The sequence below is a fragment of the Triturus cristatus genome, chromosome 8 (genome assembly GCF_964204655.1).
Source record: "Triturus cristatus chromosome 8, aTriCri1.1, whole genome shotgun sequence".
NCBI lineage: Eukaryota > Metazoa > Chordata > Amphibia > Caudata > Salamandridae > Triturus > Triturus cristatus.
The window spans coordinates 1,612,957,305-1,612,977,700 of record NC_140591.1 but is presented as its reverse complement, the minus strand read 5'-3'; the positions used below and the strand labels follow the sequence as shown (position 1 = coordinate 1,612,977,700).

Here is a 20,396-nt window from a genome sequence, read left to right as displayed (position 1 = left end):
CCCTTTGTAAACATAACAATCACATGAAAGAAGCTTGCTACCACTCACATGCAGCGCCAAAACTGCCTTTCACTCCTGTCTCAAGAGGAAAAAACAATAGGTTTTTCGAAAGAACCCTCACCCACCAACCTAGTTAGCGACATGTTTCAGCATTTCGTTCCCGCTCAAGGCGCCGAGGGCATCTGGGGTGCGCTGCGACGCCTGAATTACAGCGGAGCGTTTTTTGGGTGAATTTGTGAGTTGTGAGGGAGTTAACGCTGTCTCAAGGTGAGCTATCCCTTAAGGGAGGCAGATTTACAAGCCCCTTGCGCCACTTTTGCGTCACTTTTCCCATGTTAAAAGTGACACAAAAGTGGTGCATGGGGCTTGTAAATCTGCCCAAGAATGTTTTAATTCTGGATACCTTCAGTAGGGTTAAAATTGGAAGTGTTGTGATGAGAAATTTGATGTTCCGTGCGATTATAATGCTCTCTAGACGCACAAATTCACATACAAAAACACTACACTGTAATTTAGGCATTACAGCATGCTCAAGTTGCACTTGGCGTCTTGGGTGGGAACGCAATGGTGAAGCATGCCACCAACTAGGTTGGTGGGTGAAGGTTCTTTTTTTTTAAAAAACTCTTTTTTTCCTCTTGAGACATGAGTGAAAGGCATTCTTGGCGCTATATATGAGTGGTAGCAAGCTTGTTTCATGTGATTGTTATGTTACTTTATTTGAAAATGTTTACTAAAGAGATATTAAAATGCTTTGTGAGTCCACCAGAAAGGTTCGTGGGGTATGACCTTTGACCACGCTGCAGATCACGCCAGGGGCTTCTGAGGTGTGTGGTGAAACACTTAGCTACAGTCCCTTGATGACGCAATGTGACCTAATACACACCACTAGCAGTGATATAAATTCGTAGCACACACCCTGCTGTGCATCACTGCACACATAGCGCCTTGGGCGGAATTTATAGGATATTATTGAAAGGCAGATCGGTGGTAATTTCCTGTGAGCGTTTCTCTTTGGTTCACATGTGTTGAAAACCGTCAGACTTTATTAACTTACACAAAGACCAGTGCTGGTAGCAGTGACGTCATAGACCCCGCCCACTTTGGCAGGAGTTCTTCTCCCTATGAGGAGTGGAATTCATTTTTTTTTCGCGTGAACATCTGGGATTTCCTCACTGACGGCCGACGTGTGTAATTTGCGAAACAAAAGAAGTCTTGGCAAGAGTAAAAAGCGAGACCAACCGTCTTTTCCGTTTAATTTCTTTTTTTTTTTTTTTTTTACAAACAGGATCCGGTGTAATAAAAGCGTTTCATATAAAAGTTGGCACTTGGTTGGAAGTACACCCTGCAAACGGCTTGAAGGAGGAGGCCGCGGCCCGGGGCGCACATGCGAACCCCTGGCCGACGACTTACACATCATATTAAACGGAAAAAACCGAGAAACACAGCTCTTGGTACAATACTGTATGTAAAAAATAAATAAGGTTTCAGACTCCAGTCGCTCAATGCAAAATACAAATAATCTGTAGAAGTGTGCCCCTTGTTATGACAACATATAAAATAAGATACCATACAGTCAACGGGAAGGCGTGGCCACCACCACAGCTATGAGCCGCAACTGCAGTTCTGGTGGAATTAAGGTAGGGGGCAGTATTTCTCCCCACCCCTAGAACCCGACATGCCACGTGGATGGTGTCTGTCATACGAAAGCAATAGCCAGCCCCGCCATCTCCCCATGGACCCCCTTAGCTTGGTTCACTCTATCCCTCAACCTGAATTCCCACATGGGTATTTCTGACCCCCTCCCCACCCCCCAAATTCAATTCTAGAGCTCCTGCCTCACCCGCTACTGAGGAGATACATCTAGTCCCTGCTCAGTGTACCATGCATTCTCCTCCTAGGCCACCATACGCGCCTTTGAACGTCTCATGCCCCGCCCCTTCCGAAGCAGTACCACCCCTGTCTTGACTACACTGAAACAGCACCGTGGCCCCCAGACCTCCTAATGCTAAGCTCTGGAAAATGCCCTTAACTTGCCCCGCAGAAGACCATGTGCTGCCCCTCTCGCTCCGCCACACCTCTTCCGTTCACGCCCCATTCCACCATGAAGTTCCACCTTCCTTACATCCTGTTTCTGAGTACCACCCCACCCACCTCCTTCTCACTAGACCACTCTCCCTCACAATTCTGCACGGTGCAGTCCCTAGGAAGGACAGGGAGCGTGACCTGAGCACGGTGGCGCTGGGTATGCCATGGCACATTGTGTGAGCGGGTAAAGGTGGGGGTGGGATTGAAGTGTTCTGTAACAAGGAGGAGAAGAATTGAGAAGCAGGGGTAAGGTAACCCTGTAGAAGATGAATGTCAGGCAGCAGGACACACCTGAAGGGCAGTGTAGGTCAGTGGTGGGACTCGCTTGGAGTATGTGAGGAGGAGCAATAGACAAAGATGAACCGGCCCCGGAAAGGACAGACGTTGAGAGCAGAATGTGTCTTCCGCGTTGGATATGGAAGCAATCGCGGTAGGGTACTTATGAAGAAAAGGAGGACGAGAACAAGAATGGGGTGCAAAATTTGAAACTGAGAGGCAGGATGAGGATGAGCTTGGAGATGTTGCGTGGTGGAGGAAAGTGGGTTCTGGAAATGAGGAGCTGGCAAGGAAGGGCCATGAGTTCAGAACAATGGGACGCATGCAGACGTGAAGTCATGTGCCAAGAAGGCTATGGCCAACGATGAAGTGCAGAGGTCTAATGGACGGGATATGCCCAGGGACATGAAGAGTCTCAAGACGCTAAAAGGGTGCGGTGTGAAAGCTCCGAACTGTTGCACAGAGAAATGTCAACCTCTAAGAGCTGGACGTTGTGATGCTGAATAGCTGTGCAGGAGCGTGCAACAGAGATGGACACACCTCAAACCACCAGACACGGTGAGGTTGGATACCACTGGGGAGAAGAGGAGACATGGACCTCATAGAGCTTGAGACCGTGCACAAGGAGAGAAGGAAATGAGGCGAAGATCTCATAGACAGGAGACTCAAAGGTAGCGCGGCCATTGAAGTGTGGAGCAGAAGCCTCATGGGGAACTGGTGGCTGGAAGTACCCTGGAGAAGTGCTCTGCCTCTGAAACTGAAGAAGGAAGTGGGGGTAGGATGCAACGATTGGCTGGGGAGAAAGAGGTACCTCCAAAGGATTGGTTCCAAGAACGCCATGGCAGTTAGGACCATGACTAGGCCAGAAATGAGGGACGATAAGAGGGGGATAATAGGAGCGAACAAGACAAGGGGATGCTTAATAGCAGGAGAGGTAGGACGCTGCCCTTGCAGTAGCCGGGGAGGATGGGTTGGCTCTCAATGATACGTCTTGATAATGGGTGGACCACCATGGGACAGAGGAGGACCTCATAGTGACAGACATCAAACACTGCTGGGGATGTCACAAATGTTTGGAAAATGTCTTCAATTCAAAAATACATAATAATATAACTATACACACACACACGGACACACACCTAGTCACTCGCACACGGGCACGCACACAGATGCTCACAGATGGGAGATGCTTCTTCCTCTGGAGTCTACATCGTAAAATATGGTTTTCATGCCCTTAGTGTGTTTCACTTCGCAACCTTCTTCCTGCTGCTTCAGGAGAGGGTCTCGGCGTGTATTATTGCTTCGTAGACTGAGCACGCTCAGCTCTCCATGGCACGATGAGAGCACCACGACCCTGCTGGAGGGACGTAACATGAAACGAACAGAGATTCAAAAGAGAAGCTGGAATCAGACAATTTTCTGTTAAATGAGTACGCCGTGGGTCCCAGAGCCGGAGGAAACGTGGACGGAGACGAAGAGTTATTGTACTGGACCCAGAAGAAGGGCTTTGACTGTAGAGGACCTGGAGGAGAAGTTTTTGTGAGTATGAAGTAAGAAAAGGGTATTTCAACCCTGAGGAGGGTGACCTTCCGCTTACAGAAAGTTCAAGCTAGAACAAATCCACCAGGGACTCGGTCTGACTCTTCCTTGGCTGGTGTGAGATTCCCAAAATCGAAGGTACCAGCCAATGTGTAGGTGTTCTGTTCGTGTTTTGGTCCCGCAGTCATGCAAGTGAGAAAAGCCTTGGCTGAGGGTGCCATCAAGCATCCACACTGTGACACAGGAACGAGTAGGCAGCTTTGGGAGACGAGCAGTATCTTCTGCCATTATACGTTATAAATCTCTATAGAAAGAGGGAAGGGATCCAGCCCCTTCCATACATAAACTGTGGACATATAATGAGCTTAACACCATGAACGCCATGAACTTAGAGGTCATTTTGAGGGTGTGACGGATGAACTGCACTCTATCATCATCACTTCTCCAGCGTCTAAAGGTACTTGAGAGGCCAAAACATATATCTGTCTGCCGATATACATGGCACAATCCCCCACCTCGCCCAGGCATAAATTCACTGGCACATGAAAGCTTTGGGAAGAAGGTACATCTGCAGTCCCTTTTGGGAGTGAGCCTGGCTTCCTATTCATAGGTTCATTCTGGTTATCAAGTGGTTTTCCACCACTAGGGCCAAACGCCTGGTGAGGTGTATATCGTGAGCATGGCCTCGCATCAGAAGTGTCTTGATGATCATCAAGAAGGTTCCCCTAGGAGAAAGTGGGGCCAGACTTCCTACGGTGTAGATGGTGAGCATGGCCTCCCGTCAGTAGAGTCTTGATGATCATCAGGAGGCTTACCCTGGGAGAAAGGGGTGCCAGGCTTCGTACGGTGTAGATGGTGAGCATGGCTTCCTATCCGTAGCTTCAAGATGATCATCAAGAAGGCTGCTCTAGGAGAAAGTGGGGCCAGACTTCGTACGGTGTAGATGGTGAGCATGGCCTCCCGTCAGTAGAGTCTTGATGATCATCAGGAGGCTTACCTTGGGAGAAAGGGGTGCCAGGCTTCGTACGGTGTAGATGGTGAGCATGGCTTCCTATCCGTAGCTTCAAGATGATCATCAAGAAGGCTGCTCTAGGAGAAAGTGGGGCCAGACTTCGTACGGTGTAGATGGTGAGCATGGAATCCCGTCAGTAGCGTCTTGATGATCATCAGGAGGCTTGTCCTGGGAGAAAGGGGGGCCAGGCTTCTCGTGGGGTGCAGGTGATGAGCATGGCTTCCCATAAGTAGTGTCTTGATGATCATCAAGAAGGCTGCTCTAGGAGAAAGTGGGGCCAGACTTCATACGGTGTAGATGGTGAGCATGGCCTCCCGTCAGTAGAGTCTTGATGATCATCAGGAGGCTTACCCTGGGAGAAAGGGGGGCCAGGCTTCTCTTGGGGTGCAGGTGGTTTGCTTGGCCTCCCGTCAGTAGCGTCTTGATGATCATCAGGAGGCTTACCCTGGGAGAAAGGAGGGCCAGGCTTCTCGTGGGGTGCAGGTGGTGAGCTTGGCTTCCCATCTGCAGCTTCTAGCTGAGTTTTAGGCAAGTAAGCCCCAGAAATTGGAGTCAAACTCCTTCGAGGGGGAAGGTGAGTTTAGAGCTAAAGTGCTGACCTACGTTCTTTGTAAGTTTGTTCTCCAACGCTGAACATGAAACAGCCGCCCTCCCCACTCCCCCATCTCCCTTAGAGGAGCCCCATCTTCTACCTCTTTCCATTGACTGAGGCATTCCCTGCTCCACCACATCAGAGGTTCTTTCATCAAAATAACAACAAACATTCAAAGAAACAAACATCATCAGCTACAACACGTTGGTAGAGACCCCTCTCATGCCTGGCTTTGATTCCAGTAAAACAGTCACCCTCCTGCAGCATGAGAACGGAAAACACACAACGACTGGGCATAAATTAGGACAAACAAGAGAACAAAGCGACCTCAAGTGTCTTTGAAAATGTCAACGCCAGCTCTGCTGACGGAGGTCTTTCTTTTTCGTTGGATGTGGAGGGTTCCTACGGCTTGTCTGAGAGTCTGTGTGATGCCTGAAGATATGTTGACATGGGTCTGAGGACAGACGTGTGCGGCAGCGTCCTGCCCTCTGTTGGCCATCTGGCTGCGGTCAAGCGGCTGCCACTTGACGAGTGTCCAGGAGAAGGAGGCGGAGCTCCTGCCTTCCCATCTCACTTTTCATGTAGTGGTTACATTTTCCTGAATAGCTACGTGGCACAACATATTCCATGGCCAGCTGTCCAAGACACTTACCACTTCGTCAAACCAATACTAACAGTAACACTGATGAGGCCAGGGTGGGCCAGAAAAACAACAGTTCGAGAGGCGGCGACAGGGTCCATGTAAATGGAAACATTAACTGTTGTCCTTTGTTTCACTTTGATGTCCAAACTTTTGAGTCAACTCTGAACTGTTAAATAAAATTGTCTTCTTTAAGTGTCTCTCACTTGATGTCAACCTTTCAGCCTCAAGTTCCTTCCAGCAGTGAGGAGTGCTGAAGTCTAAAACATGAGGCCTGCGGTTAAGAACAAATAGATTAATGTACACGTTGACATGCACACCCAGAAACTGGCACAGATACGCAACCTCCCCAAGACATGCTTGGGCTTGGCATCCATGTTGGCTTATGCCAAAAAGCGAGGGAAGGATTGAGAATGTGAAGAAAGGAAAGCATGAACATGTAGCTGCCGCGGCACAGTAACCATTTCAAGATGTCCGCCCTGAGCACAGATCATGGGTGACGTCACCATGCTCGATGCTGTACAAAGGTGGCAAAAATACTGAGGGAATGGGTGAACTGCCACCTTGTAGGTTCTTCTGTCAGCTGAGATTGCTTAGGGTCTGCTCACTTCTCTCTGTGCCCAGCGCGCACGTGCTTCTTTTCCTGACCACCACCAATATCCACCCTTGCCACTATAATACACCTACATCAGTGGTGGTAACCTAACATGTTTTAATCAATTGTCCAAGTGGCAGAAATAGTGAGTGATAGAGGAGTGCAGCACAATTTACACATTTCAACCTGCACAGGAGTTGTGAAAACATATGTGTCTATGTGCGAGGGATCGAGAACAGAGGGCAAATAAAGTTATACAATTATGTGCAACTAACAACAGTGCCACTCGTTCCTATTAAATACCAAGGCACGTCAGAGGTAAGGTACCAATTTTAGCACCAGTCTGTCACGGTTGGTACTCCCCAAGCACTTTGTCCATCCAAAAAGTGGTCAGTGTGTTACAGGGAGACACTATCATTGTGGGGCACTAGTGTATTCCACAACCGAAGCATCGCCAGTGATTGGCTGTCGGATGCCCCCGCTGCCACCACTTCCTTTGTCCCTTTCTTCATTAGAGTTAAGGCAGTACCATGACACCTACACCAGAGGAATTTGGCTCTGATAGAGTGTGGGGGCCCACAAAGAGCCCAGAGGCACTCCGCTCCAACGTCGTCTTCTCTGTCCTCCACACACACACAAACCCTCACAATACACACTGGCATGGTTCTGTCTTGTACATTTTCCTTTTAAATATTCTAAGCACCCTCTGCAAAGCCACAAGTTAAATCCGCAGTTCTGCCTCGTCTGCGTTGTCCAGGGAATGCCCAGTGCTGATTATGGAGGCAGAAGGCCCCTGTGAGACCCCAAATGGAGAAACGACTGGGGATCGAGCAGCCAGAGGGGAGAGGGAAGGAGAGAAACTGGGAGACATGGCGGCGGATGAGAGAGATCCCTCATGGCTGATGGGAGAACGTCGCAAAGAAGACAGGTGGGGGAATGTCCTTCCAATGGCTGGCTTAGGTGGCACTGTCTTGGCACCTGGGTGGGCCACCGATGTGATCAACGGTGGCGGATCGATTCTCGGTTTAGGTTCAGCTTTGGGCTTGGGTTGGAATGGTCTCCTCATTGTGGTCTCATCCTTGAGCCGGGCGATCTCAGTAAAGACACTAGCCAAAGGCTGAAACTGAGGGCACCAGTTCAGCAAGTAATCCCAGTTGTAGCTGCCTCTAAGTTCTTCATCGCTGGCCACAATGGCAGTCAGAGAGCCGTCCACAGATGGCTTGCCATCTTCAGGGAAAGCATAGTCTTTAGGATGTGATAAGTTCAGTCCACACCCCACCCCCACAAAACCTCCCCCATCGTCCCGGTAAAGGTGAGGCTGACCTTGGACCAGTAAGCCAGAACCCTTTTTGTTTTTAAACCATTGGCTTGTCTCCATGGCCGGGTCGCAGGAGATGTCGGACAACTGGTCTGCATCTTGTTGTATGCCTGAATCAGGCCCCCTGGCAGAGATGTGGTCTTGCATTGAGGAGGTGATGCTGGCAACACGTGGGTATTCATTTATCATTCGAATCTCATCATCTTCTGCTGCCTCTGCTGACCCACGGCCACTTGAATGGGACGGGTCCAAGGATCCGCCCCTCGTGTACGTACCACCAACCCCACCCTGGTCACTGGAGAACCCCGGCAGTGTCTGATGGTAAATACGATCACTGCTGGCAAGCGTGGAGTCTTCGCGCCCAATCTTCTGCATCGAGCTGCTTTGGATGTTGCTAAGTTGGGATTCTGTCTCTGGTTTCTTTCTTGATCTTCGTCGCGAGCGACACACCACTAGAGCAATCGCCACCACCGCAATTATGACGACTACTCCCAAGGAGGCTGCCACAGCAATCACCAGAACAAGGTTAATGTCAGGTGCCAGGCCGAAAGAGGTATTGGTGACATCGATAGTAACTTGAGCAGTAGCTACGCGTGAGGTGGGTAGAGGGCTGCGTGCATGGATATCCATGGTTATTTCCCTTGTCTCGCGCTTGGCGCGGCCACTGCGGTGTCTTTGGCTGTCCATTTTGAGGTAGATATACCCAGTGGTTTCATTTACTCCAAAATAGGGTGAAGGCTTTGCAAAGGAGTAGAGAATTACACCATCTGCTCCTTCATCCTCATCGGTGGCCATCACCCGGCCAATAATTTCATCTTTCTGTGCTCCTTCCGGCACATCGAAGTTGAAGGAAGGAGCAAAGAAAACTGGGTCATACTCATCTTCTCCGCTTACCAGAACCTGCACTGTGACAGAAGCAGAGAAGTTCCCAGCATCAACTGCTTTCACCATCATCTTAAACACTTTGGTCCTTTCGTAGTCAAAAGATAACTGGGAACGCAACTCCCCTGAGGTCTCGTTGACTGAAAAGAAGTTCTTTCCATCCCCGATTCCAAGTTCAGCCACTGGAAGGTCAATCACAGTGTAGCGAATTTGCCCAAAAACGCCAGTGTCGAAGTCAATAGCATGAATCACAGTTACCACGGTGTTGGGGGGTTGGTTTTCCCTGATGCTGCTGGTTAGAATTTCCACTGGAAAATATGGCTTGTTGTCATTAATGTCCTTCACCTCTATGGTGACTGGCACCAAAGCAAAATTACCTTGACTGCCTCGACTGTCAGATGCTTGGATGACAAGGACGTGGACAGCCTGGAGCTCTCTGTCGAGAGGTTGCACCAGCCGAATCGCTCCTGAACCCTCATTGATGTGGAACAATTGGTTTTGGTCGCCAGAGCTGATCTTGTAGTGAATGAAATCATTAGGGCTGGAGTCAGAATCGTGAGCGGCTACCCGCAGGACCTCTGTGCTGACCGGAGCACTCTCGCTCACCTGGATGCTGTACTCTGCCCGGGGAAAGACTGGGGGATTGTCATTTACATCCAGGATGGAGACCACAACTGGCACGATGGCACTTTTCTGCGGAATGCCGCGGTCGGAAGCAGCTACAGTGAGGTTATAGACAGGGATTGTTTCAAAGTCAAGCTTCTCCACTAAGATGAGAGCACCAATGGTCTGGAATCGGCCATCGATGAAGCGCACGCTGCTCTCCAGTTGAAAGGCATTGCCAATGTTCCCACTCACGATGGTGTAATCAAAGCCAGCATTCTCCCTGGACAGGTCGTCATCGGTGGCCTCAAGAGTTAGGACAGTGGTGCCGGGGTGCAGGTCCTCTGATATTGAAGCGTTGTAACGGACCTGGTGAAAGTAGGGGGTGTTGTCGTTCACGTCCTGCACTTGGATCTGGATGGTGGAGAACGAGGACAGGATTGGGGAGCCATGATCCCGAGCCTCGATCAACACATCAAGAGTAGGCCTTCTGGAGTCAAATTCAACGCGCTGACTGGTAAAAAGAGTTCCTGAATGGGAAACAGAAGACAAAAAGTGTAAGAATCCGAATTCACTAATCCCAAGCAAATATACTGTACACACAAACATCTAGACAACCGAGCATAGAAAGATAATGTTTAATAAACAACCCCCACCAGGATTAAATGTCCAACCTTGAGTCCAGGAAAGAACATTTACTGCATTACTTTCTGCACTAAAGATACTCAGAATAGCCAGTAAACTGGTTCTATTAAAAGGAATCATTCTTACATCAAAACAACTCCTACATACCACAGGTGAACAGAAATATCATGAGAGTACCCATACTAAAAGCATCTTCTACCACATACAACTACAAATACAATTAAACTATCCATATGGAAAATACCACCAACCTATTCACAGCAAGAGCAAATATACATACCACTAAGCTGAACCAGCCAAAGGTTGGCAATGCTTACTGGTTACAATTCACATCAAGAGGAAACATATACACTATACAACTCAAACCAGGAGTAAAATATACCTACTACTAATCAACCCACACAAAAAACTATATTTTTTGAAGACCCACACCCACATCAAAAATGCACACCACGGGGCAATTCAAGCCAAGAGCAAGCAGCCATATTACTAAAGAAATGACAACAGAAGCAAACACAGCTTCTACTTAACAGAACCCAATAATAGCGAACGTACATTACGCTGAACAATCTTTAAGCAACTGTGAATACATGGAAAATTGAATATCTGACACTAAGAAGCAGACTAGCCTATCTCAAAGCAACCATTTTTAAGATCAGAAATGCTTACCATGAAGCTACTGTACCAACGGCAAAAACACCAACCCATAAAAAATGTATTAATAGTCAACATGCAAAACAGAATGAAAGCAAAGAGACCTGCTATAAGATCCTGAAATTAGAGAACACGTGCCATCACTAAATGTTTGTTTGAGAGGAACTGACAACACCTATAGCTAAACCACCGATCTGAAAAGCAAACATGCTAACAATGAAACAACTATTTAAAGGACAAACTTGTGTGTACTAGAAACTCCCTCGCCAACGGCAACCACAAACGATGCAAAAGGAGAAGTCACCAGTGGAGCAAGATGCCATGTCCCAAAGCCGAAAGCACTGGCACTTCTGAGTGAAAGCTGTGCGGGTGAACCACCCTCCTCTCAGGATCTTAAAAAAGGGATGGTTCCGTGATACTGAACAGGTGAGGATTAATATGATGGCTTTTCTGGAAGAGTAGGACTGCTTGCACACAATTCTTGTTATATACAAAAAAGCCACCTGAAAGATTTTCGTAAAGCTTGTTCTAATCTATCACATTATTTAATATATTCATGTTATATCAGCCTGCACCTAAACATACACAAAAATGTGTTGGGATGTCCTCCCATTCCACCAGGTGTCATGCTTCACCATAGGATTCCCCACGCTCTTCAAAAACCAGGTTTGATGAAAAGCGGGCCGACGCCCTGAAATCAGGCAGGCACTTATTACTAAATATGGATCCGTGAAAGATATATACTTACAAACCAATGTGTTAATCCAGTCTGACTTTTATACTATATGGAAACCACTTGGTATTAAAAACGAAATGTGGGGAATAGGGGACCTTGTACAACAGCTCCACTAAACCATCAACACATTTCAGCCTAGAGGCTCAACAGAGTCCATGGCATTCGTCAGGACGGACATCAGATCCTCTGGTAGCATATACAATGTATATTCCACTATGTTGGTGGTCTAACCCCTGTCACCACCCTATGTTCCTATGTCCCTAGGTACCTGAAAGACATTAGTAACAAATGTGTGTTACCAACAGAAGTTTACGGCTGATACTTCAGGACCAGGCGTCATTCAAGTTACATGTAGGCATCAACTACACACGGTGTGTGTGTGACTCTGCACTCGTGTATCACACACCAAGGATTTTGTGACTTGATGCTTGCAGACAATACCACCAGTGAGCTATTGTTACCAAGCATGCATACTCTGGAACAACGTCAGAGATGGCGGCGAACATACCACCAGCTTTAACAGACTATCCGTGATTTATTAACTACACTTTTCAAGCTACGAAGCAACTAAGTACTACTTCTCCCAGGTTCTGTCTGGTAAAACTGATTCTGTTCCATAAGTAGACCCAGGAAAACGCTGTCTCTTTTTTGTGATTTATTTTACTTGTTAACTAAATTCTCATTTTAGTTGCCTGATGTAGCTATCTTTTGCTGCATCTCAGTAGAGTACCTGGCACTGTTATCACCACCTCATCTGGCGCTCTGTGGAGAAACCCCACTTGGGTTATCCTAAAGTTGGCAGTATACACAGAACCATACCGTTGTTGGAGTCTATGTAGAACGCGTTCATGGCTGTGGAGGTGAGGTGATATGTGACCCTTCCGTTCTCCCCGGAGTCCCTGTCCGTGGCGGTGACGGTGAGGACCGGAGTGCCTGGGGCAGTGTGCTCCAGAAGAGTGACCTGAAAAACAAAAGGTGATCTCCAGTGAGCAAGGACTGTGCAGGGTTTCATCAAAGAAGAGTCCATTCCATGAACAAGCCTGGAGAACAAAGAGTGCACCACACAGTTTGTATAACAAACATTCTCTGGGTATCCAAGACTGTGTAGCTTAAAGAACAGCCACCCATCCCAGAACCAGATGAATTAAAGAGGCCGTCTTCTGGCTGCACAGCACTCGCCCACAAGTAGAGGTCCCTGTGAGTCTCGGCGAAGGTTGCGATGAGGCCTCTGGAATTCTGAACACCATCCAGCACAGCAGCAACTCTGGCACCGAGCAGTAGGCACAGGACCCCAAAAACAGCTTATAGGCTAAATTGGTGCATTTACACTACATCTACGGTCAGGAGCAGGACCACTCATCTCCTAGCAGAGTAAGAAAATAGGTGACTGCGTTTGAGATGGAAGGTCCTGTGGTGACAGGATGGTGTTTACATAGGTGGCATGGTGGTAGGAAGTCGAACCCCTTCCCAGAGATAAGGAAAGACACAGACATGTGAAAAGTTGAAGGAAGGAGGTGCAGAGGACGAAGATTGTTGCAGTATGTGGTGTTAGAGAGCAGACATCTCGGTCGACGGTGCTTGTGAACAGGGTGATTGCTCATGGTGGGACTGGTGGAAGTCACGAGGGAGGTTGGTGCTGGGTGGGAAGGAAGCCTTTTGGTAATCTAGACAACACTGGCAAGACACAGGGAGTCATCCTTTGAGATTAAATTGAATGAATATCGAATTTGACGAACACGCAAGATTTCCAACCTAACATACATGTAAGCTTCACTGTGCTGCTCTGAGAACGTCTGCTCCACTTGGATCTGTTACTTTTATTGAGTTCACACGTACCAGCTCTGTCACATACTCTACATCATGTATATGTTACAGAATTTTGCCTCCAGTGTTAATCCTTTGCCTGTAATCTCTATCACCATTTTACCAAGTGCACCTTTCTCCTGAAGGACTACCCCATCAGTAGAAGCTATAGGATGTACTTTGTCCTTCAGGATCCTTTTCCTATGACCCAAACAACCATGTACTTTGCTCCACTGCTTTTCGACTAGGTTCACGATATAAAAATACCATACGTACATACAACCCCCTAGGACCTACCTGGTAGAGCTCCTGTGTGAACTCTGGTGGGTTGTCGTTCACATCTTCCACGATGATGGTCAGGTTGGCCTCGGTCTCGTGCCGGGAATCCGAGGAGCGGATGGTGAGGGTGTACCAGCTCCTGTCCTCATAGTCCAGAGGTTCCATCAACGTTATGTGTCCCCCATAGCGCAGGATGCTGAATGTGCCTGCAGGAGCTCCGTTCAGGAGCAGCGTGTAGGAAAGGGCGGGACCGGAGTCAACATCGTTTCCTGTCACCTGCGTGATCTCCGTGCCAATTGTTATGTCTGGAACAGAGGACATAAAGTTACCAGAGTTACTGCCCTCAATGTTCAGGACTTCCCTGTGTGGCTTGGACAGCATCAAACAGACACCACCCTGTGCTAATGAAGTATCCTGCACTGCTCATGAATGGGCAAGTCCGTAAAAGAGGGTGAAAGCTCTCCTGCGCAATGTGAGCATCGATAAACTCCATAGGACAAAAGACACGGGTTTACTGTAAGGTATCCCTGATCTGTGTATTGTGATTCATAGCTGTTGGTGAGTGGTAATCTGCTGGACTCCTTTAATGTGTAAAGAAGATCTTACAAGGTTGATGTATATGTGTTCACTATAAGACAAAATGAAACTATTGCCATGTCATTGACTGCGCCAGATCGGAATTGTATTTTTCTGTGTCAAAGAGGAGGGCCATTGGACTCTGAGATCTGTAACTGGAATGAAAGCATGAGATATACTGTAATTTAATTGGATTTATATAGAGCTTACTCCCCCTGAGGAGGCGTTGAAGCGCTATTTCGGCAAGTAGCAGATTACTCCGGAACCCAAAAAGTATTAGTGGTGAATTAGTATAGTGAAATATGAAATTAATTTGAGCAGTGGACACGTTAGTCTGTTATTTAGATCGAAAAGGATAGCGGAAGGATAGAAGAGGGAAAAGGTTTGCATTTATATAGCGCTTGCTACACCTGATGAGGTGTTGAAACGCTTTTCGGTGAGTAGCAAGTTACCCCAAAAAGAATAGTGGTGAATTATTATAGATAAGCATGAAATTAATTTGAGCAGTGGACATGTATGATATATGTTTGTACCATATATGTGCTTTTAATGCTCTCTGATCATGCATCACACCTCAGCCTGCAGCTTGGGTCTTCCGACCAGCTCCCAGTGGCATGGATTTTGGCAGTTCCTACCAACTCTTCTCTTCCTGAGTCACAGAGTGCACCTCCTCCCACCATCTTCCATTCCCCTGTGCCTGTCCTGTAGGCTACTGCACTCTCATCTGTATTACTAAGATACTGTGCATCAAACTCAATCCACCCAGGTGCCCTGGACTCACTTTCTCGCACTTGTAGCTGTAAGGGCAGAGGGATGGTGGGACTGTTGTCGTTGAGGTCCATCACCACCACTGTCAACGTGGCAGAGCCTATGAGCGGAGGGTTGCCTCGATCCATCGCCGTCACCACGAGCCTGGCAGGAACAAAGAGAAGAGAATAAATACATGGAAATATGAGTAGCCCCAGGTGTGTGGGACCAACCCAAAAACCACAGGAATAGCAATCTCTTAGAAGGAACTAAAGTCTCAAGCAGCTAATGTCCCACTGATGCCACCTGGCAACAGCAGGAAACAGATTCTCCAGCCACGCTTTTCAAGTACATTTTATGTCCCACGTGGTGGATAGGGGCATCTTAAAACATGAAAAGGCCACATGCCTCTGAAACCATTTAAAGCACATCAGTGATGTAAGCTTGCACTTCCTATACTCAAAGCAAGTGATGTCCCAGCCCGTACCCTTCCCATTAAGGGCCGGTTGCATACAGCAGAGCCAACATTCGAACAGGTTGGCGACAGCAGACAGCTGACCACTCACCTAGTGCGTGACCAGATCTCTCTGTCCAAGATGGCTGCCGTGGTGATGGTCCCCGTCTGAGGGTCAATGTTGAAGAGCCCTTTCATGGGCTGAGACTGCTCAATGGCATACGTCACCTGACCATTCTGTCCTTGGTCAACATCATCAGCCAAGACCTGATAAAAAAGGAAGACAAATAAGATGGTGAAGGGGGAGTGTGTGCCAAAAGGTGGCATGACACGACTGTGGCCCTGCTGCTTGGTTTGACCCATACGTGTGACTCACCCAGCCCAGCCTCTTTTGCAAACCAAAGTCAGAACCTGATAGTTGCCTTTACAGTTAAACTTCCTCTGGCCGGATGGCCACCAGCTGCCAAGGCAGGAAGGCCAGTCATCATTCCTCCTCTAAATCTTAATTTTCACTCGCCACCACTGCGAGGAATCATGCCTGTACCCCACACACATGCAAGCCAAACTCTGGGCTTCATTTTCAGAAAGTCACCCGTATGTATCACTAATGTTATTATATTATTTCACTATTTCTTGCGATTATGATTATCTCTACTTTATGTATGCGTGATGGCTTTGTATCGGGATGACCATTAAAGTAGGGTGGTACTTCTGAGGCCGGTAATACAGAATATCTCCAATACGGCCCCTATGGTTACTGGACATCACAAGTTACTTTTTGACCTGAATTCCGAGCAAATTTCCGCACACATTTTCCAAATGCATTTAGTAAAGCAATAGAAAACGAGTAATCCCTGGACCTCAGCTCTTTCCTCCCCTGGAATATTAGATTTAGTTTTCCTTAATGTGGTGCCAACTTAATGACAAATGTTCCAATAAACTGATCAAGGTAACTATCTGCCTGCCATGGTAAGGAACGGTAAACCTTTAAAGAACCTGCTGAGAGGGGCCAGACAGGGTCGGCTCCTCCGCAAAGGCGGAAGAGCATCGCCCCACTAAGTAAAAAAAAGAAAATGATAACGCAATGTTAAAACCGGTACGTTATTATCATTTTCTTCTTGGACCCAGCGAGGTTGGGGCGGGGCTGGACTTGCCTGGGAAAGGGAGGAGGAGTGGTTCCTGCTGCACTTAAGTGCGCATGACGGTTTGGTGAGCTGTTTTGGGCCAGCCACTTTCCATGTTCTCCACCCAGACTGCATTAGAGCCTGTGCGGAGAACATGCCCAGCCTACCATGGCCCCATCTGAGTGCTGAACCATGACGCTCACACCAATAACAATGCTGCCTTAGGAGCGCTGTGAATGGTCAAGGGATTCTAGGTGATTTCTGTTCCTGCGTTGGAGGAGGTGGCTGGCGATCAGCATCGATAAGATAAGTCTTTTTTATTTCTAAACCCCCCCAACCCCACGCCCCTGGGCCAACGTTCCCAACCAGCTGCCACTGGGGCCAGGTGAAAGTGAGAAGGGAGCTGTAGTGGTAGGAGGAATACACAAATAGGTGGTCGATGGGGTTACAGTTTGTGCCAGTGTTTCCAACCTGGTTGGAAAAAATGCTTCTGCAGAAGGGAACTGTGGAGAAAAGCGTCCCCCGAACCTGGAATTAGGAGATAATGAAGATACGAGGGGCAGATTTATCAGCACTTTGCGTCGGTGCAAAGTCACCAAAAATGATGCAAACAGTGCAACGTATTCTTTTGTTGATTTGACTAAAAGCTACGCAAAGAGATGATTTGCAGAATCCTGCAGTACTGTGCATCAAGGGGGTGTCCCATGGATAGTACATGGCCATTCACGTGCTACCAGCCATGGTTTCTAGCGCAAAGACATATCAAATAACAACGGGAGGGCTTTGCATACAAGAAGACCACCTCCTTGAGGCAGGTGCTAAGAACTAACTTTTCCATCAGTGCACGTGTGCTGCACTATACGACACACAAACTATGTGGGGAACGTTTCAAACTTAGTCTAAGCATCTTATTTTTTACCGGAAGACTATCCTGGACAAAATCTGTGCTACACTTGAGTGCAAAGGTGTGTGCGTAGCGCTAGCCTGTCGGAGCGTTGCACACAGGATGACAGCAGCAGCGCCATATCTCTGTAGACATCGCTCTGCCATGTGATTTCCTCCTTGCGCAAGCAGAGATGCAACCAGAAGCTGCAGGGCGCCACTTTATGAGGAATCCGCCCAGAAGAGTGCAAAGGAGCATTTGATAATCAGCCTAGATGGAGAGAGAAAGGCGGTGTCAAGAGGAACACAGATATGAGGATGGAGAGGGTTCCACGCTCAGGGAGTGTTTGTGAGGTCCTAGGTTTGTTGACCAGAGGTATGCCAAGGTAGGTCGAGTTTTTAATGTGGGTGGAGACAGAGCCTCGAGGTACAGATAAGAGGGTCGATTTACATCTGCAGGTGACACAACATACTTCTAAGCAGATGCAGCTCAGTACAGGACAGCCAAGATTAGAGACGAGCCTCGTGGTGGAGGAAGGATTGCCGTCAGGAGAAGCGAGGCAGCTCAGTACAGGACACCCAAGATTAGAGACGAGCCTCGTGGTGGAGGAAGGATTGCCGTCAGGAGAAGCGAGGCAGCTCAGTACAGGACACCCAAGATTAGAGACGAGCCTCGTGGTGGAGGAAGGATTGCCGTCAGGAGAAGCGAGGCAGCTCAGTACAGGACACCCAAGATTAGAGACGAGCCTCGTGGTGGAGGAAGGATTGCCTCGTGGTGGAGGAAGGATTGCCTCGTGGTGGAGGAAGGATTGCCGTCAGGTGAAGCGAGGCAGCTCAGTACAGGACAGCCAAGATTAGGGACGAGCCTCGTGGTGGAGGAAGGATTGCCGTCAGGTGAAGCGAGGCAGCTCAGTACAGGACAGCCAAGATTAGAGACGAGCCTCGTGGGGGAGGAAGGATTGCCATCAGGTGAAGCGAGGCAGCTCAGTACAGGACAGCCAAGATTAGAAACGAGCCTCGTGGTGGAGGAAGGATTGCCGTCAGGTGAAGCGAGGCAGCTCAGTACAGGACACCCAAGATTAGAGACGAGCCTCGTGGTGGAGGAAGGATTGCCGTCAGGAGAAGCGAGGCAGCTCAGTACAGGACACCCAAGATTAGAGACGAGCCTCGTGGTGGAGGAAGGATTGCCGTCAGGAGAAGCGAGGCAGCTCAGTACAGGACACCCAAGATTAGAGACGAGCCTCGTGGTGGAGGAAGGATTGCCGTCAGGAGAAGCGAGGCAGCTCAGTACAGGACACCCAAGATTAGAGACGAGCCTCGTGGTGGAGGAAGGATTGCCTCGTGGTGGAGGAAGGATTGCCTCGTGGTGGAGGAAGGATTGCCGTCAGGTGAAGCGAGGCAGCTCAGTACAGGACAGCCAAGATTAGGGACGAGCCTCGTGGTGGAGGATGGATTGCCATCAGGTGAAGCGAGGCAGCTCAGTACAGGACAGCCAAGATTAGGGACGAGCCTCGTGGTGGAGGATGGATTGCCATCAGGTGAAGCGAGGCAGCTCAGTACAGGACAGCAGAGATTAGAGACGAGCCTCGTGGTGGAGGAAGGATTGCCATCAGGTGAAGCGAGGCAGCTCAGCACAGGACAGCCAAGATTAGGGACGAGCCTCGTGGTGGAGGAAGGATTGCCATCAGGTGAAGCGAGGCAGCTCAGTACAGGACAGCAGAGATTAGAGACGAGCCTCGTGGTGGAGGAAGGATTGCCATCAGGTGAAGCGAGGCAGCTCAGTACAGGACACCCAAGATTAGAGACGAGCCTCGCGGTGGAGGAAGGATTGCCATCAGGTGAAGCGAGGCAGCTCAGTACAGGACACCCAAGAATAGAGACGAGCCTCGTGGTGGAGGAAGGATTGCCATCAGGTGAAGCGAGGCAGCTCAGTACAGGACACCCAAGATTAGGGACGAGCCTCGTGGTGGAGGAAGGATTGCCGTCAGGTGAAGCGAGGCAGCTCAGTACAGGACAGTCAAGATTAGAAACGAGCCTTGTGGTGGAGGAAGGATTGCCGTCAGGTGAAGCGAGGCAGCTCAGTACAGGACAGCCAAGATTAGAGACGAGCCTTGTGGTGGAGGAAGGATTGCCGTCAGATGAAGCGAGGCAGCTCAGTACAGGACACCCAAGATTAGAGACGAGCCTCGTGGTGGAGGAAGGATTGCCGTCAGGTGAAGCGAGGCAGCTCAGTACAGGACACCCAAGATTAGAGACGAGCCTCGTGGTGGAGGAAGGATTGCCGTCAGGAGAAGCGAGGCAGCTCAGTACAGGACACCCAAGATTAGAGACGAGCCTCGTGGTGGAGGAAGGATTGCCGTCAGGAGAAGCGAGGCAGCTCAGTACAGGACACCCAAGATTAGAGACGAGCCTCGTGGTGGAGGAAGGATTGCCGTCAGGAGAAGCGAGGCAGCTCAGTACAGGACACCCAAGATTAGAGACGAGCCTCGTGGTGGAGGAAGGATTGCCTCGTGGTGGAGGAAGGATTGCCTCGTGGTGGAGGAAGGATTGCCGTCAGGTGAAGCGAGGCAGCTCAGTACAGGACAGCCAAGATTAGGGACGAGCCTCGTGGTGGAGGATGGATTGCCATCAGGTGAAGCGAGGCAGCTCAGTACAGGACAGCCAAGATTAGGGACGAGCCTCGTGGTGGAGGATGGATTGCCATCAGGTGAAGCGAGGCAGCTCAGTACAGGACAGCAGAGATTAGAGACGAGCCTCGTGGTGGAGGAAGGATTGCCATCAGGTGAAGCGAGGCAGCTCAGCACAGGACAGCCAAGATTAGGGACGAGCCTCGTGGTGGAGGAAGGATTGCCATCAGGTGAAGCGAGGCAGCTCAGTACAGGACAGCAGAGATTAGAGACGAGCCTCGTGGTGGAGGAAGGATTGCCATCAGGTGAAGCGAGGCAGCTCAGTAC

General features: G+C 49.0%; 1 protein-coding gene across 1 annotated transcript in view; it reads right to left on the bottom strand.

Annotated features, from left to right (window-relative positions):
- Positions 1–1,217: 1,217 nt before the first annotated feature.
- Positions 1,218–20,396, bottom strand: part of DCHS1 (dachsous cadherin-related 1) — a 357,645-nt gene continuing 338,466 nt past the window's right edge. Inside the window, exons 17-21 of the mRNA XM_085623531.1 lie at positions 15,549–15,703; positions 15,017–15,147; positions 13,678–13,964; positions 12,397–12,538; positions 1,218–10,072 (exon numbers count right to left, since the gene is read on the bottom strand). Of these exons, the coding sequence (XP_085479657.1) occupies positions 7,461–10,072; positions 12,397–12,538; positions 13,678–13,964; positions 15,017–15,147; positions 15,549–15,703 (3,327 nt within the window). The 3' untranslated portion in view covers positions 1,218–7,460. The remainder of the gene's footprint in view (positions 10,073–12,396; positions 12,539–13,677; positions 13,965–15,016; positions 15,148–15,548; positions 15,704–20,396) is intronic.